The sequence below is a fragment of the Rhincodon typus genome, chromosome 1 (genome assembly GCF_021869965.1).
Source record: "Rhincodon typus isolate 14 chromosome 1, sRhiTyp1.1, whole genome shotgun sequence".
NCBI lineage: Eukaryota > Metazoa > Chordata > Chondrichthyes > Orectolobiformes > Rhincodontidae > Rhincodon > Rhincodon typus.
In genome coordinates, this window is record NC_063332.1 from 150,034,099 (window position 1) to 150,061,930 (window position 27,832).

Sequence of the window (27,832 nt, forward strand, 5' to 3'; positions counted from 1 at the left end):
TTGGTCTCTCTGTTTGACAACTCTCCCTAGGTCCTACCATTAACTGAGTAAGTCCTGTCTTGGTTTATCTTACCAAAATGCAACACCTCTCATTTATCTAAATGAAACTCCATCTGCCATTCCTTGGCCCATTGGCACAGTTGATCAAGGTCCTATTGCACCCTGAGATAACCTTCACTACACTATACCACCAATTTTTGGTATCATCCACAAAATTACTAACCACCCCTCGTATATTTGCAGCCCAATTGTTTACGTAAAAGACAAACACCAGTGGATCCAGCACTGATTGTTGTGGCACACCACTGGTCACAAGCCTCCAGTCTGAAAAACAATTCTCTACCACCACCCTCTGTCTCCTACCATCAAGCCAATTTTGTATCCTATTGATTAGCTCTCTCCCTAGATGCCATCTTAGATTAAATCACAGATCTACTATGTGGGATCTTGTTAAAGATCTTAAATCCATGTAGACAATGTCTACTGCACTGCCTTTGTTATCTTCTGGGTCACCTCTTCAAAACAAAAACTTAATTTGAGACAGGATGGCCCATGCACAACACCATGTTGACTATCCCTAATCAGTTCTTGCCTTTCCAAATGCATGTAAATTCTGTCTCTCCGAATCCCCTTCAACAACTTAGCCACCACTGATGCCAGGCTCACTGTAGTTCCCTATTTTTTTCCTTGCAGCATTCCTTAAGTAAAGGCACAACAATAGCCATCCTCCAGACTTCTGGTATTTTTCCCTATGGCTCACGATGATACAAATATCTCTGCCAGGGGCCCCACAGTTTCTTCCCTAGCTTTCTATAATGCCCTGGGAAGCATTTGATCAGGTCCCAGGGATTAATCTAACTCTGTTTTAAGAGAAGAACAGTTCAGTACATTAGAAACCAGGGTAGAAGAGAAGATTGCTTGATGCCTAGCCACAAGACTTCCTGTCACCCAGGGAGATAAAGACAGCTATCCAGAAGGTTAGGCAAGGTATGTGAGTTCGGAGGGTAGAAAAAGTATTGTTCATATGGCTGTCTCCAGCTGACCGGGCGGAAGAAATCAGGTCCTGGGTGTCTTGGAGTCATATAAGAACCAGGAAGAGAAGATTAAGGGACCCATTTTAAGAAATGAATGAGTTGTTTGTTTGAGTCCCTGAAGGAGACCAATGAAAGAAATTAAATGAAGATAGTCAATTGCAGCTGTGCCAACTAAACAAAACTTGGAGATGGGTGATCCTTCACTGTAGTTTGAGCATCTGGAATATTTTTAAGGTTAAGTGGGGTGAATCTTTGTTTCATTGCAAAGTCAAAAAATAATTTCAAATAGCTGTATGCAATAAAATAGCATTTTTTTTTCTCCTGCCTTGTGTGTAAATTTTTTTTTCTTTTAAAAGAAAGTTGAATGTATTTGTAAAAAGAGGCTGCCGGTGACTGATCCACAGTAACTAGATAGCAAGAGCAAAATTTATGATCTATCAATCCAAGTTTCACTTTGTGATCTGAACTGTGCAGTATTAACATCAGCTGCGATCACGACAGCTGTCATCCACTGATCTAATTGGCCTAATGCATTAGCCTAATGGTTGTGTAAAAGGCCTATTCGTATGATGAAGGTAACACGCTGTATGATCATCCTGTGTAGTCTATACTTTTTCAGTACTTCGGCAGAAGTATTTGAGTTTAGAATTGAAAAGAAGTCCAGTTGTATTATGCTTATAGAAGGCCTTGGTCAGGCCATCCACAGAATTCTGCACGGTTTTGATCCCATTTATTGTGTGCCTTAAAAGGCACAGAATCCCTGAAGTAAGTGCAAGTAAAATTTCCAAGAAAGCACTTGAACTGAGCGATTACAGTTAATGGGAAAGGTAAGCTTGACTGTGATCTGAAAGAAATCTTTGTGGATGGTTTGGATTAAGGAGAACCTTTGCACTCATCAGGAAAATCCAAAACTTGGGACCTTATATAGAAGACAGTTTACAACCAAGTCTAAGCAGAAAATTCCTCACCTAGTGAGTGATTAGAATTTGAAGCTTGTCACCACAGAAAGTGGAGTCAAATAGATTTGATGCTTTCAAAATAAAACAAAATGGGTATATGATAGAAAGGATTTAAGATGCACTTAAAAAGTAGAAATGAGGTGGTTTGGGAGCTGACTTGAGTATAAACATTAGTTGATCTGAATATCTTTGTTTCTGTTAAAACATTCTGCATGAATTTGAATATGCCTCTTTGACAAACTGTTATATAAAATTGTAATTCTTATTCAGGTGAGTATTCTTGACTCTGAAGAAGTTTGTATGGAACTTCTAAAAGGAAGTGGCGCTCAAGAGCGTGTGAAGGAGGTACTGAGAATATCCTCAGATGGAAGCACGGTAAGTTATTTCTGAAAGTGATAATTTACATCCATGTCTTGATTTTTTTTTTTTTTCTCAGACGTTCAATGTTTGTATGAATGTGGAGTGTAGCATGTCTCTTTTTCACAAGCCCAAGGCTGTTTTTTATTCTAACTTTTTTGTCAATGTTGATGTTTCTGATATTCTATTTTAATATCTTCCAGCAACTATATTTAAATTTGTCTACTAATCTACAAGGGATCTTTTTTAAAATCACTTACAATCAACTAGCTTATGTTCTTCTCAGGATTCTGTTCTTAAGCCCTTTGGCAAGTCACTTTGTACACCAGTCAGAACATGATGCAGGATAATATAAGATATTGCTCAAAATTACCAGGAAATGTTCAGTCCTAAAATTATCAATACACCCTTGTATATAGAATCCATTTGAGAGTACAAGTGTTTGTAGAGTCATAGGGTCGTAAGCACGGAAACAGGCTCTTTAGTCCAACTCCTCTCGTGCTTGCCAACCAGATATCCTAAATTAATCTAGTTCCATTTGGCCCATATCCCTCTTAAACCCTAGTTGTGTAAGTCAGGCGTTTGTAAATCAAACTCAGTGTAGCTTGATTTTACTGTTTCATTCAAGTATGGCTAATGTTATGATTACCATCTAGATATACGTTTATCCATAAAATCATAGGTGTTTGAAATTTTACTTTCCTCAGATCCATATTTATCACCCAAATGAGGGAAAAGGTTTCCCACTGGATGACAGACCTCCATCTCCACCAGAGGATGTATTTGCTTACAGTTTTGACAACTTGCCAGGTATCCTATATTAATACACAATGGTATAATTTTTTTCTTGAGTCTTCATAATGTTTAAAATTATAGACTGCCAATGTAGTCAACTTTGGTTGCATGAAATTAATTGGAGCATAATTTAGTTTATTTAATTGAGTATCTTTTATGTTGATGTGGTCTACATACTGACTTGTTAAATATGCCTTGCCGTTACGGCCTAGTTCAAATTTAGCGTTTTTGATTTATAATTTTATAGTCATTGCTTTTCTTAATTGCCAAATTGGGTTTACATAACTGTGTTAACAGAGTTCTAGAAAAAAAAATTTGCTTTTAAAGAAATGTATCACAGGGTATAATTTACCACCACTCAATAGACATATTCTTCCAGAAAACATTAGGGTAAATATCTCTAATAAAAAGGAAAGTCTAGACATTAGTGTTCAGGCAGTAGCTATGGTGAAATTTACATTTTAGTTCTGATGGAAAGTCAAATGTTAAAAATAAACTCTCTTTAAGCAAACACGTTTAAACAGATCTGATTGAAAGTTCTTCACCTTAACATCCTTTACGTTCTGTTGAATGGTCATCAACCTAAAACTTTGAGTAGAATCTTGAGAGAAACATCATCTGTGAAGGGGAAGGGGAGGGATAAGTAAGGGAGTCTGCTGCAGTGGTTCGAATGTGCTTTAATTGAAGCAGGCTTTGTTTTTGACTCTTTAACTCAACCACAGTATTATCGCCCTGCAGTTCTGAGGAAGGGTCCCCGGATCCGAAACATTTAACTCTGTTTTTTCCTTCACAGATGCTGCCAGATCTGCTGAGCTTTTCCAGCAACTTTGTTTTTGTTCCTGATTTACAGCATCCGCAGTACTTTCGGTTTTTATTATCATCCTGCTTCTTGCTTTCTCGACCGATAACACACAAACAGGCATTGTGACACACCACACGTTTCAAAGGAAGGATTTCTAGGTAGAGAACCCAGATAAGGATTGAAATAACTGACCTACATATTTGGAGCCTTCACCAAAGTAGTGCTTACTTTATTGGCCCAATAGGAAGACTTTCCTTATTCCAGGAGCCTGCCTACAGCAGAAATGAGCTGAGGAGAAAGCTTTGGCATTCCGAGACACTGCTGCTCACATGTCAAAAGTAGATTTTCCACTTGAACATCCTCTGGGTGGGCCTTGCCTCCTTCAAGCTGGATCCATTCATCCCTCTGTCTTCTGGCACAGCCTGTGCCTGAGAAGGCAGCTACTGCTGTTCTAGCTCTTGATGCTGTTGGTGTTGTTGATGCTGCTGCTCTTGTTCTTCATGAGACATCCATTGTTCAGGAAAGTACAACTCAAGATGAGTGAAATCCAAACCAGTGGAATTACTTTCAAGAAATTGTCAAACCTATCAAGTAGTGAAAGCATACTCCGAAGTGATGTGACACCAACCCTGAAGTAGGGCTATTCAGTTTTACTCTTTTGAAGATTTTCCCCCCGCAATCCATCAGTGTAATTGTTTAAGTTCTCCCCACTGTCCTCTTGCCTAGTTGACCATAGCGAGTTCCATACAACTCTGGAAATTTGAGTGCTGGCTGTTAAAAGCATAATGACATGTTAAATGCTTCCAATCTGATACCATTTTTCAAGTTTAGCTCCTGCCTTGAACCTGACTCCCCTTGGTAATTAAAATCTGTCCACTGACTGTTTCTCTGTCCATAGATGTCACCTGACTTGCTGAGCATTTTCTATTTTAATGTGATTTCCTTTTAGATGTACTGTTTCTTTTATTCACTGACTATGCTGAGTTTTTAAAATGCAGAAGTGATTGGCCTTGTACTTAATCCATTTGTATCTCACTGTCACTGTTACAAATTTGATTTCAGAAAAGTACTGGAAAAAATATCAATATGCATCCAAGTTCGTCCATTTGGTAAGATCTAAAACTCCAAAGGTCACACTGTACACTAAATATGCCAAATGCATGTTAATGGAGAATAGTCCACAAGCTGATGTTGAAGTCTGCTTTTATGATGGTGAGTCTTAAGTGCTTAAACGTGAAATACAAGATGATGATACTGACACTAACAAGTGGGTTTTTACTACTTTGATAACTCCTTTTTAACAGGAGCCAAAATTAACAAAACATCAGAGTTTCTTCGAATCATAGAGAAATCTGGAAAATCTCACACTCTCAAAGGAACAAAAATAAATGGGCCAGGTGAAGAAATAAATTCTTATGTGGAACATGCACACGAGGTAAAAATATTATTTGTAATGTTGCTCGTCTGTTTGCACGCTTTTTGTTAAAAATGCAATATTTGTGTAATTCATGAAATTTTAAAACTCTATGCTGTTTCAAAACAAAATTCCATGGAAGCCTTAATATTAATCAGAAATTCCACCCTAGTTAGGACGCTTGTAATTGGGATAATTCACTTTAATGTATTTTAAGACGTGTCACTGGACGATTGCTGCTGTCCTGCTTTGATCTAAATGTGTTGAAGCTTTGTCCATTTAAGTGTATTTTTGAAAAGCAATTCCAATTACTGATGAAATCAGAAAATACAAGATAACAGTTGAACTTAATCTCATGAATCAATGTATGTTGTTAGCACATTCTTAAAATTCTGCTAAACTAAACAACTATGCAAACAAGTTCTCAGTTTTAAAAAAAGTGAAAATTTAGCCTAGCCCTAAATGTGGAGGACTTGCTCAATTCGAAATTATTCCCACTAATGCATTGGTGGTGGTGACAGTAGCTGGTGTTGTGCACCTACTCTGCATGGAACCAGAATGTTGGAATCTGAAGTGCCTATCCTATGGCCACCCTTTTCTCTGCCGTCTTCACTGCTTGGTTTGCCACTTCACCTAGGAAGTTGGGTAGCCAGTGAGACAGTTGGATGAGGCCCAAAGGGTACTTTCTGACCACTTTCCTGGGTGGTTAATTCCTTTCAGGGCACACGGTTGCTAAAGAAACCAAGTAAATTCTGGGAATTACAGACCAGTCAGTCTGTCTTCTGTGGTGGGCAAATTATTGGAGAGGATTCTGAGAGATAGATAGTATTTATGATTATTTGGAAAAGCATAGTTTGATTGGAAGTAGTCAGCATGGTTTTGTGAGGGGCAAGTCATGCCTCACAAGCCTTATTGAATTCTTTGAGGATGTGACAGACACTTATATTGAAGGTAGAGAGGTGGATGTGGTGTATGTGGATTTTAGCAAGGCATTTGAGAAAGTAAGGAAGCATGGGATTCAGGGAAATTTTGGCTGTCTGGATACAGAATTGGCTGTGTGGGGAAACCAGAATACCCAGAAGAATCCCACGCAGACACGAGGCGAACATTCAAAGCCACACACAATCGTCCAAGGCTGGAATTGAGCCCAGGTCCCTGGTGCTAAGCACTGAACCACTGTGCTACCCTACCATAGAGTTTTTAATTCTTCCCATTTCTTATCAATTCTTACCATTTAATTATTACGGAGAAGGCACCATTTAATACCTACCAGTCAGTCTATTTGCCAACTATTCAGCACCCTCCACCATATAATGCTATTTTCCCTTTTTTTAAAATTGGTATTTCTTGCCAATTGTTCTGATCAGTGCAAAACAAAAAAATTTCAATATCTTTTTCAGAAACACAAGTTCTGTACTACCAAATGACTATTTAAAATAATACTTCAAAATAACTTGTTAACCTGATTTATTAATAGCTATTTATATTTAACAGGCTCATCAGACTTGTCTTGAACTGGAATCAATAATTGCAATACAAGATGAAAGGAAGGAAAAGCCGGTGTCATTTTTTCCAATAATTATTGGAAGGTAAAACATTGATTTTATGAATTATTAATTCCAAGTTGTGTACCCAAAAATTGCAAAGCATATAGAAGTATTATTGAGGTTTGACCATTTTAATTTGGTGACTCTCTGATGATTCTTTGTTTTCTTATTATAGACGGCCATCCAGTGCAGACCCAATGCTGTCTCCAGCTCCTTCAGTAGGCCCAAAATCTGCAGCAGGGGAGCAACCACAGATCCAACATATCTTTTCTAGCCATACTACAAGCATTACTCCTTCTGTAAGTAGGCAATCCATGTATTTTTATCTAATAAAGCAACGTCCCTTTTTGCCAATACAGTATCTTCCTTTGTTCTGAATTGTCACAAGCCACAGCATTTAGAACATAGGTTATGTTGGATGTTTCTGATATAGTCATTACTTTCTTGAAGCTAATTTGTTTACCAGTAATTCACTTCCCAATGGCTTTGCATTTAAAAAGAACAGTTGATACATGGTTTTAAATCGTGGGTGCAATGCTTCAATCACTTACTATATTTGATCTGTCGAAATATCTTTCTAGCTAATTTTTCTTAGTGCACAATCTATGCTGCAGCAATTTGCCTGAATGATCTTTAACCCTTCAGAATAAATAAATGGCTACTGTAATTTAGGATGCTGAATAAAATGCATTCAGAAAGCACCAAAGCAAGCTAATGCTAATGGATTAGTTAGTTTGGTACATACTTAAGATATAGGCAATTTCTTTTTTGTTCACTGAAGATTGGTCTTTAGTCAGCAGGAACTACTATGTTTCAGATATAATGTGTTCCATTGTGACTTGCAAATTGTTGTAGTTTGGTTCCATGCTGTTGGTGATCCTCCCTCACTGTGATATGCACTATTAGACTCTGTCCTTGATTGTCATACCTATACATGTACTATTAAAAACAAGGCAGTTTGTGGATTTATAGATATTCTTCAATTTATTACGATCATGCAGTTGTTTGCTGCCTCTTCCTGCTTCATGTTTTTCTACATGACTGATCTTTTTTTCTCTCTCATGCAATTAAAGCTGGCCTGCTTTAGAAATTGCAGACTAATCACATGTCGTTACGGTGTCACAATCCTAGCTATGTATGATCTTGAGTAACAAATGCTTTATAAATAGAAGTACTATGAGTGTCTATTTTACTGAAACATCTGCCATCATTCAGAGCTAAACTTTGCTTTCTTTCTCTATTGGTAAAACTTAGAAATCTGTTGTATATACAAGACTTTACCCTCCACCGTACAGCTGCTGTTTTTAATGAAAGTGTCACTCAACTAATGGACAGAGTGCTTGCTAAAAAATGTTAATTCACATGAGACAGCTTGGTTTTTCTTTATTTCTCTAACTTTTCATCTAGAATACACTGAGGTTTTATCTTTTTGTATAACTTGTCCTTTGGGGCTGCTTTTTAACTGTTAGGTTTGTTTCTTCAGCGATATGATTACTGTCAAGTTTACAATGATGGTATCGTCCCTCTCTAAGATATTGATGTCCAGTGATTTGTGTTCATGTTGTATACTTTTTTAGCAGATAATTGATAATTAAGGAGTAAAGTACACAGAATGGTGAAGCAGCACAGATACATTCTGGATTTTGTCTTTTATAAAATGGTACATTTATTGGTAAAGTAATGTATATATGTTCCGAATGGATATTGAGATCATTTGTCCAGCAAAGGTGCCTTTTTACTCAACTTAGTACGAGCTAAGTTTTTATTTAGCAAATAAAGTAATTAGACTAAAGGAACAACAAACTATTCTCGACTCTATCCTAAGGATATATTGCTAATTCATATCTCTCTGGCCTGTATTTTCTCTGGCTTTTGCTAATTTGGAGTTATTTTTTCTTCATCTGATTTACTTTTTTGCTACCAGCATCTGTTACTGTGTCCTGAAAGATGTTCAGTTTTTGAAACTGTTATTAATCCTGGAATTGATTTCATTAGTAGAGGTTCAGGGTATAAAATCAGGAAGTCTCACTTAATTGGGCTGGCAGTTTACATTACTTTCCAAACAAAGCAGAAATAATCTCTACTATTAAACATTACAGTTGTAGCAACGCAATTTCATTTCTTTAAAATAAATTTAATTTCTTCCAAGTGAAATAACAGAAAATTGAGTATTCTGTCTGGAAGAGCCATAAGTAGTTGGCATTTCCAGTCTAACAACCCTTCAAAACTCAAATCCTTGGCATTCCAAATCCTAACTACTTGTGCTCAAAGAATGTCTGACACCAACCATCTAATGTAAATTCTGACTGTTCACCTCTGATTTTTATGGTAAATGTGCATGTGCAATAAAAAGCCAATTTTTAAAACTTAAATCTATTTTAAGTGGTTTTTCCTTCATCTGTATATTTTTACTTTTGTTAATTTTTAAGGGTTTGTAAGGTTCTACTCATTCTTTTCATTGTATTTTAGATTTAGCTGCTACTATGCATGCTCCTGGGTTTCAGAAAATGCATTCCTTCAAAGAACATTTTCTTGTGTTGCCTCTGGTTCTTTTATCAATTACTTTAAATCTATGCCTTCTAATTAAGACCTTTCCCAGTAATTGGGAACAGCTTTTTTTTCATTTATTTACTCTACCAAAAAGAAATGAAGGTCATGGTTTAGAAAGTGGAAACCATCAAAAATTGTATTCCCTGGCTATTATCCAGAAACTCCAGGCAATCATGCCACTAATGCCCTCCACAGTTTGGTTGGTCTTTGTGGTCTAGCATCACATGAAAGATGTACTTCTGTGCATAAGATTAGAGGATAACTGACTCGGAAGGAAAAAAATTCATCTCTTGACCCAATTTGGATTTGGCACAAATTTGACATGTATGGGTCCATGGTCTTTTCATGCTGGTCGTATCTCCCAATCTGATTTGATGTGTATTATATGTGAATTCTATATATTGCAAATTCCTTTACTTCCTTTACTTGCTTTAATTGCTGCTCTTTAATGCTTTAAAACTTGACTCAAATTTTCACCTTTCAAAAGCTGCCAATCAATGCTGTGGTACAGTTCCATAAGTGCTTGAGTATCTCTTTTGTTTGGCATGCTTTGTACACCATTGTATTTATTGGGTTATGAAAAAATAATGACTTTCAAATCAGAATAACCTGCATTTTTCTTATTCTAATCTTGCAGATTTGTTCATGTGAAAGTTCCAATTTAACAACGACCACTGTTGAAAAAAATAAATCTGCACCTTCAACTCAGACTGTAGTATCTCCCAGTCCAGGGCAGGTGCTGAAATCTGTGTTTGTACCTAATGTTGGTTGGGCTTCTCAGGTATGTATGTAAAAATGATCAATTCATCATCTCGAAATGCTAAGGTGTTTGTTGTGTAACTGTACCTATGGTAACTGTAACTATTGGTAATAGTTAGGCAGGTAGAAGTTTATGATATGGCTCAGTATTTGCCACCCTGAGTCTAACATAATCTTCAGAATTTAATTTTGTTATTTCATTATATTGAGAACTTGAAGTGGCATAAGAAAAGGGTAGGGGGAAAAAATGCTTTTCCCCCCCTCCTGCACCAGCCTCCAACCCTACCACACCACCACCCCCTCCCCCACATGCGCTTCCTCCCCCGCCTTCGCGGTCTAAGGAGATTTTTAATTTCTTCCCTTTTTTTTATAGAGGATTAGAACCATGTTCTTAATGTTTTATAAACTGTGAACCTTGTAAAATCCCAAATCACATCCTTCAATAAGGCCTGGAGGAAAGCAAAAGGAAATCCAATCCCATCCGGTTTCTTTCTTTCTGTATAGTATTCAGGGTTTTAATTGGTGGTCCCCATTGGTAAGTCCCAGCTTGTCATTGCTGTTCTACTGTAATGGGGAGAAACCAGTTAGTAATCAGCAGCAAAAAAAAATTACCACTGAAGATGCTGGTTATATTAGTAAACTACAGCAAAAGACTGCAACATAGCACTGCATATTCTTAATCAATATGTGTAATGGAAATCATTTTGGTGCAATTGGAGCAGCAGTCTGCTTTTCAGCCCTTCAAGATTTGTGGGGTTTTTTTGAACCTCAATTCTCTACCCTTCCAGGCTATCCCCGGATTTTTTTCATTTCCCCTAATGTTCAATCAGCTGTTGTTCTTGCTCTCAGTCAGAGATCCAACTAGTCATTTTACCTATGCTAAATCTGCCTCTTAACATCCTTTTTACTTCTGATCTGCCCATAGTACTGTTGAGATTCCAGTTCTTTTTCCTATCTGAATATGCAAGGTAAATTAGTAACTGGGAGAGCCGTGAGCGAGGGACTTGGTATTTGCAAATACATTAAAAAGACACTGCATCCTAACAACTGCCAGAACTCCTGGCGCACCTCTGCTCTCTGTAACACAACTCAAAGATGCAGAAGCAGGCCATTCGGCTCTTCGAGTCCATACTTTGTTTAAATAAGACATTTGAAGGTAGAAAGGATGAAACAGCAAGGCATGATTAAAAGTTCAATAAATTAGAGACAAATTGGAGTAAGAGAAAGTTTTAGGTAGCAACGTGAAAACAGAATCTTCTCTATATGTACTTGAATTTACAAGTGAGCTTTCATCTTTTTTAAAAAGTGAAATTAATACTGGAAAATAAAGAGAGGGTAGAAGAATTGAACAGATATTTTTTCATCAGTCATCACTTCATGGATATAAGTAATGTACTAGAAATAGTTTGTAAACGGGGAAATGAAAGGGAGGTGGAACTTCTTGAGCCAAAGAATGGTGAGTCTGGAACTTATTGCCATGGAAGGCTGTGAAAGCCAAGCCATTGAGTATATTTAAGATAGAGGTTCTTGATTCGTAAAGGGATAAAAGATTTTTGGGAAAAGGCAGGAGAATGGGATTGACAAAAATACCATCCATGATTGAATGGCAGACCAGACTGAATAAGTTGAGTGATATTGAGCCAATTGCTGGAGTTGTGCACTGAAAAGTCACTGGGTCCTGATGGACTTCTTCATGGACTTGCATAGCACCTTTTTGCAATTCAGTTACTAGGCCACCCAGATCCATCTGCATCTTTCACCATTTAGAAAATGTCTTATTTACTGAGTCAAAATGTACATTTTCACATTTTTCCATGGTAAACTCCATTTGGCAGATTTTTGCCTATTCTCATCCTATCTGTATCCCTCTTCACAACTTAAAGGTAGGTATCGAAAGGCCATCAGCAAATCTAGAAGTGGATAGTGTATTAGTTGAAAATTGTGTTTAATTATCCAAAGCTCCTTGAATTTGGGAAAGGTTCCATTAGATTAAAAACAACGAATATAGCTACTTGATTAAAAGAAGGTGTGAGACAGAAAGCAGAAAACTATAAGCCAAGAATTTAAACTAGGCAATGGCCTAGTGGTATTTTCCCTGGACTGTTAATCCAGAGACCCAGGTGATATTCTGAAGAGCCAAGTTCTAATCCCACCATGGCAGATGGTGGAATTTGATTCAATAAAAAATCTGGAATTAAGAATCTAATGATGACCATGAATCCATTGTCGATTTGTCAGGAAAAACCCATCTAGTTGACTAATTTCCTTTAGGGAAGGAGACTGCCATCCTTACCTGGTCTGGCCTACATGTGACCCCAGACCCACAGCAATGTGTTTGACTCTTAACTGCCCTCTGGGCAATTCGGGATGGGGCATAAATTCTGCCTAGCCAGTGACGTCTTCATCCCATGAGTGAATAAAGAAAAAAAACTTTTCTATGATGAATCACGTTTATTGAAGACATTACAGCAGGGTATTTTGGGGGGGGGTGAAATACAAGGTAATCAGACAGTGTCAACATAGTTTACTGAAAGGAAAATAATATTTATCCACAGTACATTTTGTTTTGCCAAAGAAATCAAACCAATTGGCTAAAGGGGAACTAGGATGTATTGTAAGTAGACTTCCAGAAGGCCTTTGATGTGGTGCCACAGAGGTTATTGCAGAAAGTAAAAGCTCATGGTATAGGGGTAACTAGTTCCAAACTTTTTTATTCTTGCCAATAAATAGGCACAAATGAGTTTGGTTTTTTGTTTCCCGGTTGGCAAGAAGTAGTATGCAATGTGGCACCAGGGATCTATGCTGGGGTGTTTATTTTATATAAAATAAATGAAATGCACAGACCAAAGGTATAGTTTCTAGATTTGCTGATGGCCTTTCAATATCTACCTTTTTAAAATATGAAGAGGGATATAGACAGGCTGCAAATGGCAAAAATCTGCCAAATGGAGTTTGTGGGAAAATATCCATTTTGACTCAGTAAAAAAGACATTCTCTAAATGGTGAAAAATGCAGATGGATCTTGGTGGCCCAGTGCATGAATTGCAAAAAGCTGCTATGCAAGTAGAGCAACCAATCAGAAAAGCTAATAGGCTTTCAATTTTCCTCAAAAAAATAACTATAAAAGTAGGGTGGTTGTGCTTCAATTAAACAGGGCATTGGGAGTATTGTATGCAGAATTGGTTTGCTTGTTTTAAAGAAGGATCTAAATGCATTCAAAGCAGTTCAGAAAAGATTTACTAGACTAATATCTGGAATGATTAGGCAGGCTACAGTTGTATTTGCTGAAGTTTGGATTAAGGAACAAGTTGATTGAAACACAAGATCCCAAGAGGTTCTGGGTGTGGATGTGAAAAGTGTGTTTACAGCAGCAGGCAAATCTTGAAATAGGCGTCACTGTTAGAAACTAGGAATCGCATATATAAGGCCGATGAGATTTTTTTGAGGTGTGTGAATCTTTGAAATGCTCCTCAAAAGTGTTTGCAGCAGGGTCTTTGTTTAAGGAAGAGGTATGCAGATTTAGGACAGGTAAGAGAATGAAAGGTTATCAGGGATATTTTGGAAATGTGGAGTAATTATAGCTGTGTACGTAGAATGGTAGATCAGGCTTGAGGGACTGAGTGCCCTTTTCCTATTTTGAATTAGAATCAATGAATAAAGTTCTGAGCATTTTGGTCTGAAGAGAATTTTATTTCTGTTTGTTTCTTCCTCTTCTTGCCCTGACTCAACTCAGTTGTTATTTGCTTTCAAATTTCTTGTCATTTTTATGCTGCCATTCCAGTTCCTCTGCTCACATACGTCCTTCCCACCATTGTTACTCCTCCAATCTTAAATTCTCCTCTGGAGGAGAGTAAGAGTAGAAGGGATAAGAGCTGGAGCAGCTAGCATGAGAGTGAGTGATATAATCTGAGATTGAAAGAATCAAACTCATATTCCAGCTCTCCCATGTTTATGCTCCTCCATTCTAATTTTCCACATTTTCTTGGCCTGGATGAAATGTATGTGCAGTTATTCAGGAGCCATCATTAATTAATATTGATGACAAACTTTTCTGTGTTTGCTTTTATTATTTTGTGGGCTACTTGTGATATTTTGAAGGTAATTTTGCCTGCTGCACCATATTTTGAATCCTGGTCTGTTCAATCACTCCTCATTGGACAATCCCTTTCGCAAGGAACCAGTTTAGTGAACCTTCATGGCACCCCTCTCTAAGGCTAGTATATTCTTCGTTGAGTGAGATTGTATGGTGTGATGTCACCAAAGTTCTTTATGATTGTTATGAATGAAGAGGTTTTACTACATCACCATTATTGGACTACATTTGTCAACTTTCTTTGATTTCCTTGAAATAACAGTTTATTAGTCACAGTTCAAAAATGAATCTTAACTGGGAGATAAGATACAAGCAACTCACCCCACTAAAAATGTTTACTTGAGCACCGTTTGCATAAGTCAATTTCAACTTCAATTATGGAAGCACTTTTCATGTTTGTTCAGCATATTGTCCATGTTTGTGCATTGGCAGGAAACATAGATGCCTTTTCAGAACGAGCAGAAGTATGAAGTAACTTTGAAATGGATATTCACTGTAATTTATCCAACTCCTGACTATCACAAAGATAGGAAATCCCAGGTTTTCTCTGTTAACTGACTGCTTGTATTCTTAGCAGTCGACAATTTCTTATGGATAGCTTTCTAATTAGAATGGCAAAACTAGTACAATTTTTCATCCCAGCATTGTCAAGTATTCGTACTAGATTTGAAATAAATAGTTAAATTTTCAAGTTATGTTTATTCATCAGTTTTCCATTGAACTCTGAATTCTGAAACGATCATGTTAATCCATTTTCTACAAAAGAAAAATTAATTGGGCTGTAAACATCAAATTTAGAAACTTTTTTCTAGTCTTCCCTATAGCTCTGAAGTTTGCCAACACAAACATTGATAGATAATAAGCAGAAAGATGCAATATCATTATAAAGGAAGTGTCTAGTCTCAGTGGTGCGTGCAGTGTCAGTATTATTAAAATGAGGACATTGAAACATTGTACAGTCAAAGTACCAAAAATGCAAACATTCTTTTGAAATGTCAACAACTCGCATTTTGCAATCAAGTCAGTATTTGTGACGAGCACTGCAGGGTCTGTATCAATGATTTTTCCAAAGCACAACATGGTAGAAGAAGGCATAACATGTAGGCCTTGTACCTCCCCATGGTAGCAAGGATGCCCAGCTAAATTTTTTGTTTTACAGATAACTTGTGTCCTGATACTTGCTTTGAAATCCAAAATTTAAGATTGGCAGCACTTAACTTTGTAAGAATGGGTGTTACTACATGAGAGCTGTCGAGTAGTGTTGTGGTTAAATCGCCACAAGCTGCCTTTAATTATGCTACTTATTTAGAAACTTTGCAGTCAATCAAGTACTGAAACAATGATTTAAACCTTATTGCATGTAGCAATCAAGATAAGACCTCCAGTAATCAAGTTAAATCTTGCAAGTCAACATAGCAGTAGAAACATAAGAGCAGGAGGAGCCCATTCGGCCGTTCGAGCCTGCTCCACCTTTCTTCACGATCATGGCTGATTGTCCAACTCAATAGCCTAATCCTGCTTTCTCTCCATAATCTTTGATCCCATTCGCCCCAAGTGCTATATCTAGTTGCCTCTGAAATACATTCAATGTTTTGGCATCTACTTACTTCCTGTGGTAATGAATTCCATAGGCTCACCACTCTCTTTGGGTGAAGAAACGTGTTCTCATCTCCATCCCAAATCATCTACCCTGAATCCTCATACTGTGACCCTGGTTCTAGACACACCCACCATCGGGAGCATCATCCCACATCTACCCTATCCAGTCCTGTTAGAATTTTGTAAGTCTCCCAATCCTCGGATTTATTATTTTTCTTGGCCAATCTGTTCGCTGCTTCCTTGGAGCGGATACTCTTATTTCCTTTGTAAGGCATAGATTGGCCTTCTTACCCATTTTGCTTTTGCGACAGACCAGAATAAACAGTTGTTGTAGTTCTCCCATGAGTTCTTGAATGTTTGCCATTGCCTATCTACTGTCGTCCCTTAAAGTAACTCTACCCAACCGAAGGCCAACTCGCATCACAAATCTTCATTAGCTTCCTTTGTTGAGGTTCAGCACCCTAGTCTCTGAATCAACAACCTCACTCTCCATCTTGATTAAAAATCCAATCATGTTATGGTTGCTTTTCCCCGAGGGGTGTTGCACAGCTAGATTGGCAATGATTGTCTTCTCATTACACAGTACCCAGTCTAGGATGGCCCGCTGCCTAGTTGGTTCTTCCACATATTGGTCAAGAAAATCATCCCGCATAGACTCCAGGAATTCCTCCTCTACGGCATTGTGGCTAATGTGATTTGCCCAATCTTTGTGCAGATTAAAATCACCCATGATCACCAGTAGTCCCTTATCACATGCATCTCTAATTTCCTGTTTAATGCCATTCTTGACATCACCACTGCAGTTTCGGGGTCTGTATATGACACCTACTAATGTTTTTTGCCCCTTTGGTATTTCTCAACTCTACCCATACAGACTCCACATTGTCAGAGTTAATATCCTTTCTCACTATTGTTAATCTCCTCTTTAACCAGCAATGCCACTCCACCACCTTTTCCTTTTTGCCTATCCTTCCTAAATACCGAATACCCTGGGAAGTTCCGTTCCCATCCCGGGTCACCCTGCAGCCATGTCGCCATAATCCCAATTATATTTACCCGTTTACATCTATCTGTGCAATTAGTTCATCCACTTTATTACAGATGCTGTGCACAATAAGGCACAAAGCCTTTTGAGCTTGTCCTTTTTAACAGTGTTTGTCTTTTTTCTCAATAGCCCTGTTTTGAACCTTGTCCTTGGTTTCTCAGTCTATTGCTTTTTTTTTCCTTTATTCCCTTTTCTAGCTTTTGTTTTTGTCCTTGCTGCTGCCTTTTCTGACTCTCTTTGTGATATTAGTTTAAACCCTCCCCAACCGCTCTAGCAAACTCTGCCGAGGATATCAGTCCCAGTCCTGCCCAGTTGTAACACGTCCAATTTGTACCAGTCCCAATGCCCTCCTCCGACACCATCTTTGCAGCCATGTATTCCTCTGATATATCCTGTCGTTTCTCCTCTGACGAGCACGTGGCACCAGTAGTAATCCTGAGATCACCTCATTTTGAGGTCTGATTTCTTAACTTTCTTCTCAGCTCCCTGTATTTGGCCTTTAGGACCTCATCCTCCTTTTTTTTTATTATACTGATGTGTACCACGACCACTGGCTATTCACCCTTCCCTTTCAGAATGTTCTGTACCTGCTCGGAGACATCCTTGACCTAGCACTAGGGAGGCAACATTCAATCCTGGAGCCTCATTTGTGGCCGTAGAAATGCCTGTCTATTCCCCTTACAGTTGAGTCCCCTATAACTATTGCCCTGGCACACTTTTTTTACCCCTCCCCTCTAGCTATTAATAGTGGAATTTAGCTATGATTCCAACCAACAGTGTCCGTCTCTGCAAGTATCCAGAGTTTGATCCTGGTGCAGTATTGTTCAAAGTTCTGCTCCTGTATTGTTCAAAGTTCTGCTCCTGTATTGTTCTGGTATTGGATTCTTGTACAGTTTTGTTTAGTCCTTCAGGTCTACAGTGTGATATCTCTGATTCTTTAGAGTCCTTTCATCCAAAATATTGCAAATCTGGAGCTTGCCTTTAGAAGTAGTTTCTTTGTTCCTTATTATGTTTGGCTTTAACTGTGTGAAGATGCAGCTTTCCTGCAGTTAACTCCTCATTCCTTTTGCGGGGCAATCATATCAATCATGTATGTCCTTGTGGCATGAGGCATCCAGTTATCAAGCAAGTGCTGAAACTGTGTTGTTTATGTAGTCTCCACTCCTCCTTTTCCCAGACACTATTTGATTTCAGTTCCTGAGAAAGTTTGTCCTTGCCCCTTAATAGTTTATTCCAGAACGAGTTATTACTGCTGCTTACCATATATAACAGTTTATCTTCTTTATTTTTTCAATTCATGAACAATCATTAAAGTTCTGAAGTTTATAACATCACAATAGTTAATATAGAATCCTTTTTTTTCTGTGCATTGCAATTTTACACTATTCTACAGATACCTGCATAAAGGTTAATTTAAGTAGGCATGTTTCTGCTTTATAGTAAATGGAGTGGGCCATAAGTTATTTTTAGAAAGGAATTGGACAGATATTTGAAGATGAAGAATTGAGTTAAAGACAAAATGCTGGAATCGGGATGAAACATGTCTACTGTTCAGTCAGCATGGGCATCATGTAATGAATGGCCTCTCTTTCTTTCTTTCTTTCTTTCTTTCTTTCTGTACTGCAAACTTCTAATTATTTTATGACTTTATTCCACTAGCCTGCCCTGCCATTCAATCATATCTGTATTTTATCTCCAAGAACTGTCTCGGTTCTCTAATTTATGAATGCCTTTAACAGTGGGGTATCAACAAGAAGCCAAAGAAGTTTTCTTAGAACGACCAAGTTTACTGTACAGTGAGTTCTTTGCAGTGGAAAGAAGCTGGGAGATCAAACCAAAATGGCAGGTGTCTCTGAAGAATAGCTATACCAGTAGATGAGTTTGATGTTTTGAAAAGCAATTGCTGAAAGTATTATTTGGAGAAAGGTCATTTTTGACTGTCTGTCTGTCTGTTCAATGGCACTCCCCGTGGAGACTGAAATGAACACTTCTCGTACTAAGTATCAGAAAGTATTAAAGATTTTGTTTTTGGCCTTGCATCGAAATAGAAGTAATGAGATCACACTTTCAATTATTAAACTGGATTTTGAAATAATGGAATAAAAGTTTAACCCTATAAATCCTGTTTGTTATTGTTTGATAGCTAATCAGTGGTGAAGTCTGGGTTCAATTTAACGATGGTTCCCAGCTCCTGGTGCAAGCTGGAGTCGCATCTGTTGTTTACACATCTCCTCAGGGCCAAGCAGTCAGGTAATTTTTTTAATGTAATAAGTGCTATGTATAACAATCATACGCTCAACTCATCAAATGGATTAGTTAGAACTGTATTTCACGATGTGAAAAACAGGTGTTGAACAAGTCTCAACTCTGATATTTATCAGATGACTTGATGAGATACCCATAGTGGATATGGGGAGGCAATGGCCTAGGCACTAGACTATTAATTCAGGGACCCAAGTAATGTCCTGAGGATCCAGGTTTGAATCCCACCATGGCAGTGGTGGAATTTGAAATCAATGTTTAAAATATCTGGAATTAAGAGTCTAATGATGACCCCGAAACCATTGATTGTCAGAAAAACCCATTTGGTTCACTAACTTTCCTTTTTAGGAAGCAAACTGCCATCCTTACCTGGTCTGGCCTACTTTTGACTCCAGCAACATGGTTGTCTCTTAACTGCCCTCTCAAATGGCTAAGCAGGCCACTTATTTGTAACAATCAGTAGAAAGTTCCAAAAGTAATGAAACTGAATGGACGGCGTCAACCTAATCTGGAAAATACAACGGCAAACAGTTTTGTCGATGCTGCAAAGTCCTCATTGGTAACACCAGGGAGCTAGTGCCAAGATTGAGGGAGCCGTCTCAGACTAGTCAAACAGGAGCCTGACATGATTCCATGAATATATCTTACAATGTCCCAGATGCTAGTTGAAGTGATACCTGGCACAAAAGATTGTGTTTGGATGAGGTCTGCCATTTCAGTTGCAGGACACCTGTAGGATTTCCTCAACCCAGTTATCTTCAGCTGCTTCATCAATGACTTTCCCTCCATCATAAGATTAGAAATGGGATATTTGCTGACAATTGCACGTTTTTCGGCACCATTTTCTTCTCGGATACTGAAGCAGCCCATGTTGAAATGCAGCAAGACCTGGACAATATCCATGCTTTGTTTAAAAAGTAACAAAAAAAACCTGTCAAATGCCAAGTAATGACCATCTCTAACAAGAGAGTGTAGCCATTGTCCCTTGTCATTCAATGGCATTACCACCACTGTATCAGCAATATAAATACTGTAGCTACAAGAACAGATCAGAGGCAATGAATCCTGCAGTAAGTCCCCTCCTGACTCCCCAAAACCTTACTGACATCTACAAGGCACAAGTCAGAAGTGTGATGGAATACTTCTCACTTACCTGGATAAGCTCTAACAACTCAAACCTTGACACTATCCAAGACAAGGCAGCCCATTTGGTTGGCACCACATCCACTCACACTGCCACCGGTGCTCAGCAGCATTGTGTACCAGCTACAAGATACACTGCAGATCGGCACCAAGATTCCTTTAGACAGCACTTCCAACCAGGACATGGGCAGCACATACATAGTAACACCACCACTGCCTGAAAGTTTCCCTCCAAACCGTGCATCATCCTGACTTTGAGATGTATCACCATTCCTTCACTGTTCTAGGGTCAAATATGGGAGGTCCCTCCCTCATAGCATGGTGGGTCGACCTATAACACAGTTAGGGATGGGCAACAAATGTAGGCCCAGCCAGTGGCGCACACATCGCAGGAAGGATTTTTTAGTAATGGTGAATTAAAATGTGGTTATCTTTTATTTCCTGACTAAAAGCATCTATTTACAACACTCCAGCAAATGCAGCATTCCAGCAATGAATTGGTTGTCATGCTACAACTCCTCCATTTTTATAAATGGGCTAGGAGGTATATAGAAACGAAACAAAAATCATCTGAGGATCTAAATATTCATAAAACTAATGCCATTCATGGAAAATACATTTTAGAATATTTTCTTCTGGCATTTGGTCTTCTCAAAAGTATCAGTTGCTATTTTAAGTGCTTCAATGGGTGGATTTGTACAAAATCTCTGCAGCAGAGTCCTCCTATATTCAGTCGGAATGGTCATGAAGCTGCTGTAAACTCTCTGCTCTTTGAATAGATTTCAAACTTTATTTAGCCTTTTTAAAGATTCTAATAGACCTAGGGAAAACAAAATCTCAATCTGTAAACAGCTGTTATGCAAGTTGTTTTTCTTGCTGCATAATGCTATCATGGAACAAGCAAATTTTCCAAAACTTAGAATTCAGTCATGCTAAATAGCAAAATGTTTGACATTTCTATAAATCTCAGGGAAGATGTGGATGAGAATTTACTGGACACTAAGGACTGAACAACCACTTACACCATTATAAATCTGTTAAGACCACCTGAAGTAAAAGATTGGAATTATAAATTTTTTAGTGAAAAGAGACAGCTTTAGATGTGTACCCTTCATTTTATGATTGTCATATTTTGAATTATGTAGTCATGCTGCATTTATAATTAGTCTCTAAGTTCCTTTTATTACTCCAGTTATCTTGCTATTGATGCAAACAACTGCATATAAATCTTTTTATTGTTACACCTCTCTATCATTTTGTCTTGCTTTCATCACTACAGTTCGTCCTCCATTGTCAGTATGCATGTCAGAATGCATACTAATTTTTTTTTTAAGCTGTCAAGTGTAATGATTTTAAATAGAACCAGAATTTGCTAAAGGCACTCTGATCTGGCAGCATCTGTGGTGAGAAAATAGTTAACGGTTTGTGTCGAGTGAGCCTTCTTCAGAACTGAACATTGGACTCAACATTAACGGTATTTTGTCTCCACAGATGCTGCCACACTTGCTGAGTTTCTCCAGAAATTTCTGTATTTGTTTCAGAAATCCAGCATCTGCAGTTTCTTTTTGTTTCATTTTGATTTTAAACAGAACTGGCCCCATCCTCCCCTTCATGAAAAATAAGCATTGTAATGTTTTAATAGGTATGGGCAAAATGAGAAGATTCCAGATCACGTGAAAGGGAAACTACAGTGCCTCTCTTCAATCCTAGGATTGCTGGCAAATCAAACAAACCAACATATTATTCAGTAAGCAAGTTCATCTGTAATGTGAAGTCAGAAGTTTGGCAACATTCTCTTCTGGTATTCTGTTGTTCAGCATGCTTTTCAGAGAAAAATTGGAGTTTTCTTTTTCTGTAATAGTATGAAACTTGATTAACAACTAACCAAGTTCAAGTTGAAGAATTGTTTATAAAAGTGTAAATATGCTATAAAGTCTGTATATTTTGTAATGCTTGTTAATGTACATTGAAGACTTTTATTTTTCTATTGCTCATTTAGGTGAATTTTGAATGAACATCAATGTCATGTGTTAAAACAATTTTAAAAAAAAAAGTTGAAGTGGTAGATTGTTGAATTGTATTTGTCTGCTTTGTGTATAAAGGGATTTATACAAATTATATAAACTTGTACATGAACATTTTTGCTTTTGTAAGACAATTTTATATAGGCATTTTATATACTTCTGTGGATGTATTTTGATTTCAACCATTTTAGCATTGATCTGTTTGTGCCATGTTCTAGCTTTACATTTCACCTGTTGTAAGCAAAACACTTCCTTTTTTTTTTCCTATTCCTCTCCCAAAATGAAATTGGGAATTGTACTCTGTCCTTTTACACATCAGCATCATGAAACCTTTTTACCCTGGATTTTTAACACCTTTTGAAATCTTGAAATGGCAAAGCGAAGCAATTTGCAAATTTAGCAAGTAATGCTATATATTCTGGTATTTTGTTAATGTGGAAAGTATGTTAAAGTTGGCTGCAGTACTTCTGCCCCAATACTTTGACTTGTTTTAAAATCAGTAAGTATTAACTATTTACTAATTTTGGTTTTAATCTCTGGGGTCCAACCTTAGTATGTAGCTGAAAAATAATGATTTGCTGAAGTGAATGAAACGAGCACCCAGTTGCTGAAATGGCATGAATTGTTTCTAATTGTGATTTTGATTATAATTGTCTTACAGAAACTGAAGTCTAGACTTTGCCATCATTCCCTGGCATTACTGTAAATTATGTATATTGTGCACATATTTGTACTATTTTGTATATAGTTGACTATTTTAATACAATAATTGGTTTGTATTTTGTTGTAGTTTACTGCTGTATAAATTTAGTTTCACTCAACTCCCCATCCTTAAACTGTCACATTTCAGGATCTTCCACCCTTTTCACAATTTTAAAAGAATTACTGTAGGTGGTGTGTATCATACAATATTTTTTCAATATAAAGAGGCTGAACTGAAAGGTAGTTTTAAGATAATAAAGTTGACATTGCTTTCTAACTTGTAACTATCCCAACAATCAAACCTCTCAACCAGAAAGGGAAAGTGAAAACTTCCAATGTAATGGATATGAACCATGAAATAGAAAACAGATGTTTGGAAGATTGTGAGGGGGCAGGGGGAATAGTTGGGTCAGAAAAGGAAGAGCTTCTATAGTAGTGAATATTGCTGGAGGATAAGTTTTTAAAAACCATTATTTTTAAGTGACCTAATTAAGATATCAATTTTCAAATTTTGTTTTCTTTACACCAGTTGTATAAATTAGGATTCTTTTAAATTTACATTTTACAGCTACTCAGTGTGCTCACCTTACTGAGAAATAAAGCAGCTTAGCATTTTGTATCTGGCCTACTCTCGCCAAATATTTAAGTCTGGCAGCATCTGTGGACAGATTTGATGAATTGGGTTGAATGGACATTAGTGTTTTTGTTATTCAAGATTTTTAGCTTGTGCAGTGTTTGGTGAGACTAAAGGAAAATATATATTTGGTTCACATTCTAAAAGATGGAAGTACATGCATAATACCCACACACATCTAATTCAAGTCAGAAGGACATTGTTCCTCTATCAGGTAAAATTAGACCATGTGTTGCAATTCTTAATACAATCCAGATTCATTCAATGTTGCAGAAGTCAGCTGTGCGTGTGTACACAAATTACCAGAACCAAGGAGGTTATGTATGATAAATCCATTTTTTTTTTTAATTAGTATCTGTTAAGTAAGTTGCAACAATATGCAAAGTGAAAATAACATTTGCAGTATCCCCCTACCACTTATTTGAAGCAGGTTAAGTCCATATAAAATGTAAAGTGCAATCAGTTAGGTTTCATCAGTTTTTTTTTTTGGCCCATCATTATTGCAGTCTCTGATAGTGGATTGAGAATCCTAAGAGTCTGTTGTATATCAGACCCATAAGTATTATAGCTGCCATCACAATCCCACAAATGGGGCCGAATGTCCATCGAGGCCCATAATGAGTGTAAACTTGACTAACGAACACAGGTCCAAGTGTGCGTGCTCCACTTCCAGTGGCTGTTAGCCAGCCCATATAAACACCCTAAGAAGTTAAAAGTGAGAACAAAATTGGATGTCATACACTGTTGATAAAGTAAAAACTTACATTTTTGAAGCAGTTCTGTGGTTAATATTAATACTGTTAAATAAATAGCAATTCTATGGCTGTTTAAAAATAAGTAGCAAGTATGGTTAAAATAATTTGGCTTTAAATTTGTCAAATTAAGCCTCTGTAGGAGATGCTTTTCTTCCAGTTATGGATCAGAATGTTTATTCCAACTTGTTCTCATTGGCTGTCTTCTACGGCCTAGCTAACAAAAGAAATACCTTTCAGTCTGGGTCGTGTAATAGTTGATCTGACAGTGAGTAAGCCTTCAATTCAACTTCGCTCACTGCGCAATTTTAGCCTGAATTATATACTCTGGTGAGCACAGCAAGCCCGGTATATGTTGAGTTCTTGAAACTAGTTAGCACGAGCTTGACTTTATGCTCTGATTCTCATCTAGATTCTATTTTTTAAAAATTGGTCAGTGGGGTGGAACGCCTGTCATTTATAAAACCAGTTGTTAAACTTCAACTACAAACTACTTCAAGCTATTTTGTTAAAGGATAGCAGAATATTGGTGCTGTAAGATACTTTCTTTGAAAATTACAAAGACCGATGTAGCAGTCAAAGTACTTTGTCTAACTATGGTCTTTGATTACACCAATTTAAAATAAGATGCAAGAACATAACAGGGAAAGCAAAAGATCACCAATATATAATTACAAAAATATGACAATATAAATACAACCATACGCTTGTTAGAAGAGCATGTTATTGAGAAATCCAGTGTCTCATTTTATTCATTGATGGCTGTTGACATTGTACTATAATTAAACATCTGTTACCTGAGGCTTTGGTCCAAGAAGTTTTGAATACAATGTATAGGTCATAACGTTACAAACTGGGTACCCCATTCCAATCAGTACTGCGGAAAGGATGTACTGAGCTAGATGGATGATAGGAATATGCTGACACCACACTTGCTGCACAGGACAACCTATTCTCTCAGCATTGAGGTACAATGAAGGTTGTGTTAAGAAATTCCACGTAATTATGGATGACTCATTATACTTCATTTCAGCAGAATTGTAATTGGAAGTGTTCTTAATCTCTGTAAATGATAGAAAAATAATTGGGTTATTTATTCTTAACATGCAATTGATTGTCTTTCCATGAAATAGCTGATGGCAAACAAATTTTTGTGCATATAAATGACTAAATTTTTTACCTTTTTTGAGAAACTACCTATGTATCCTCAATATCCTATTTCTACCAATATGACTGGAATAGCCATACTTACGTTTAAGGATCGACAGCAAACATTGAAGAAAATAACAAAGATATACCAGTGAGAGAAGGATTTTAAGAAAGAAGGATTTTAAGAAAGGGATATGCCAGCCAGAGTATTCCAACAAAGGAAGGTAGGGATTGCTTCAAGTTCAAAAGGGGAAAAAAATACAAAGCAGAGATTAGTATGATGGAGGATTGGGTAAATTTTAAAAAGGCAAAGAGGGTGGAAAAAAGAAATAGTTGACAGCAAAAGTCTTTTAAATACATGGAAGAGTGAGGTCAGTGTGAATGTAGGATTCCCTAGGACAAGGCTGGGGAAATAGGAAATGGTAAAGTTTCTGAAGAGTTCAATAAATACTTTGCATCATCTTTCACAGTAGAGGACACAACAGCTATTGATTGCAAAAATCCTAAATAATCAAGGGGAGAGGAAATAACACCAGAAAAGAAACAACACAAAATCAATGGTGTCAAAAGTTGATAGATCCCTTAGACCTAGCCTAGGTAAAGGAAGTAGCTACAGAGATAGTGGAAGATTATAACCAGTGCATCCAAGAAACCTTAGATTCTGGAAAACTGTCAATGTAACACGTCAATTCAAAATCCAAAGGCGAGAAAAAAAGTGGATAATTATAGGCCAGTTAGACTAACATTTTAAGCTATTATAATGGATGAGCATTTTAAGTAGAGCATTTTGAAATACACAATCTAGCAAAGCTAGCATAGATTCATGAAGGCAAAAATAATGCATGCAAAACTTATTAAAACTCTTTAGAGGTAACAAGCAGAATAGATAAAGGGAAACCAGTACACGAAACAGGCTATTTAATAACATAACCTACAGTGATGGGAGTAGTATATTAACATGGATGGAGAACTGAGATAAAAGGAGGACACTTTCAGGACGGCAAGCTATAATTAGTGAAGTGTCACAGGGTTCAGGGGTGCGGTACAGTTATATATCATAGCGTTGAGACCTTTTTATTTTTATCATTTTGTAGTTTGGAGCTGGAAGCTGAAGGTGACCTTTGAACTGTAAGCAAAAGCTTGTTTTCATTTTGAAAAAAAACTGATTTTTTTTTGAGGCTAGACCTGTAGGTTAAATTGCAGGTTGATTCTTGCTCAAAGAAAGCTATAGGTGTTTCAGATGTGAGGATATATTATGCTCAAACAGTTAACCAATGTTTGGATATTAATGACAATCAGTCCAACAAAGGAAATAGCAGCCAAAGTTAAATGTTTTCTGTCAGAAGGATTATGGCTGCTAAAGCTATAGGACAGGTTTGATTTCTCCCTGCTTATCCTCCCGTTATCAACTTTTTGAGTCTCTGTTTTAAAAAGCAAATGATTATTCTGCTGTACCTACTAGAAGTTATTTACATTGAGCAGTGTCTTCAGAAAGCAAGCAAGATACAATCCCTTGTGCATGTGGTGTTATGAATCACGAAGACTGCTTCCAATGTCAACTACATCACTTCTGCTAACGCTGCCAACATCGCTACTTCTTCTGCCCATGTGACTGTTCCCATACACATACACCCACTCCTGCAACAGTCTTCACCCTCACCCCTAGCTCCAGCTCTACCTAGCCCTAGCCCTAGCCCTAGCCCTAGCCCTAGCCCTAGCCCCAAGGTCTGCTGGGTATTCACAATGCACCCCCACCCCACACCCCACACCCCAGATCTCCCCCTCACTGATGACAAATGGTCAGTCCTCAGCAAAGGACTCTCAGATCAATGAACCATACACGCCAAGAAGTCAAACTCTTTTTTCCGCTGCCTCCACGCCCATTTCATTGACCCAGAGTCTAACCCACTTCTAACGACCATTTCACCCACCTCCAATAAACCTCATCCCCTTGGACACCACCCTATGGCCTTCTACCCTCCCTTGACCTCTTAAAACTGTCATTGCAACATCAATCACCTCTCCACCCCTCATACTCACTTCAACCTCTCCCCAACGGAACGTGCAGCCCTCTGCTCCATCCACTTCAATCCCAACCTCACCATCAAACCCACTGATGGGGTTGGGGCGTGGTGCATGGTGGTGGTATGGCATACTAACCTCTACACCGCTGAGGCCAGGTGCCAACTCTCCAGCACCTCTTCATACTGTT

At 37.7% G+C, this 27,832-nt stretch overlaps 2 protein-coding genes across 3 annotated transcripts in view; one reads left to right on the plus strand and one right to left on the minus strand.

Annotated features, from left to right (window-relative positions):
* plk4 (polo-like kinase 4 (Drosophila)) overlaps positions 1-23,962 on the plus strand; it is a 63,050-nt gene extending 39,088 nt beyond the window's left edge. The window contains exons 8-16 of the mRNA XM_048597905.1: positions 2,264-2,368; positions 3,058-3,160; positions 5,010-5,159; positions 5,252-5,382; positions 6,856-6,950; positions 7,084-7,207; positions 10,096-10,239; positions 19,098-19,204; positions 22,002-23,962. Of these exons, the coding sequence (XP_048453862.1) occupies positions 2,264-2,368; positions 3,058-3,160; positions 5,010-5,159; positions 5,252-5,382; positions 6,856-6,950; positions 7,084-7,207; positions 10,096-10,239; positions 19,098-19,204; positions 22,002-22,110 (1,068 nt within the window). The 3' untranslated portion in view covers positions 22,111-23,962. The remainder of the gene's footprint in view (positions 1-2,263; positions 2,369-3,057; positions 3,161-5,009; positions 5,160-5,251; positions 5,383-6,855; positions 6,951-7,083; positions 7,208-10,095; positions 10,240-19,097; positions 19,205-22,001) is intronic.
* A 188-nt stretch (positions 23,963-24,150) lies between these two features.
* Positions 24,151-27,832, minus strand: part of mfsd8 (major facilitator superfamily domain containing 8) — a 62,885-nt gene continuing 59,203 nt past the window's right edge. For both annotated transcript variants that reach the window (XM_048597913.1, XM_048597921.1), the window contains 2 exons: positions 25,269-25,534; positions 24,151-24,420 (listed from right to left, as the gene is read on the minus strand). In XM_048597913.1, coding sequence (XP_048453870.1) covers positions 24,217-24,420; positions 25,269-25,534 — 470 coding nt within the window. In that variant the 3' untranslated portion in view covers positions 24,151-24,216. The remainder of the gene's footprint in view (positions 24,421-25,268; positions 25,535-27,832) is intronic.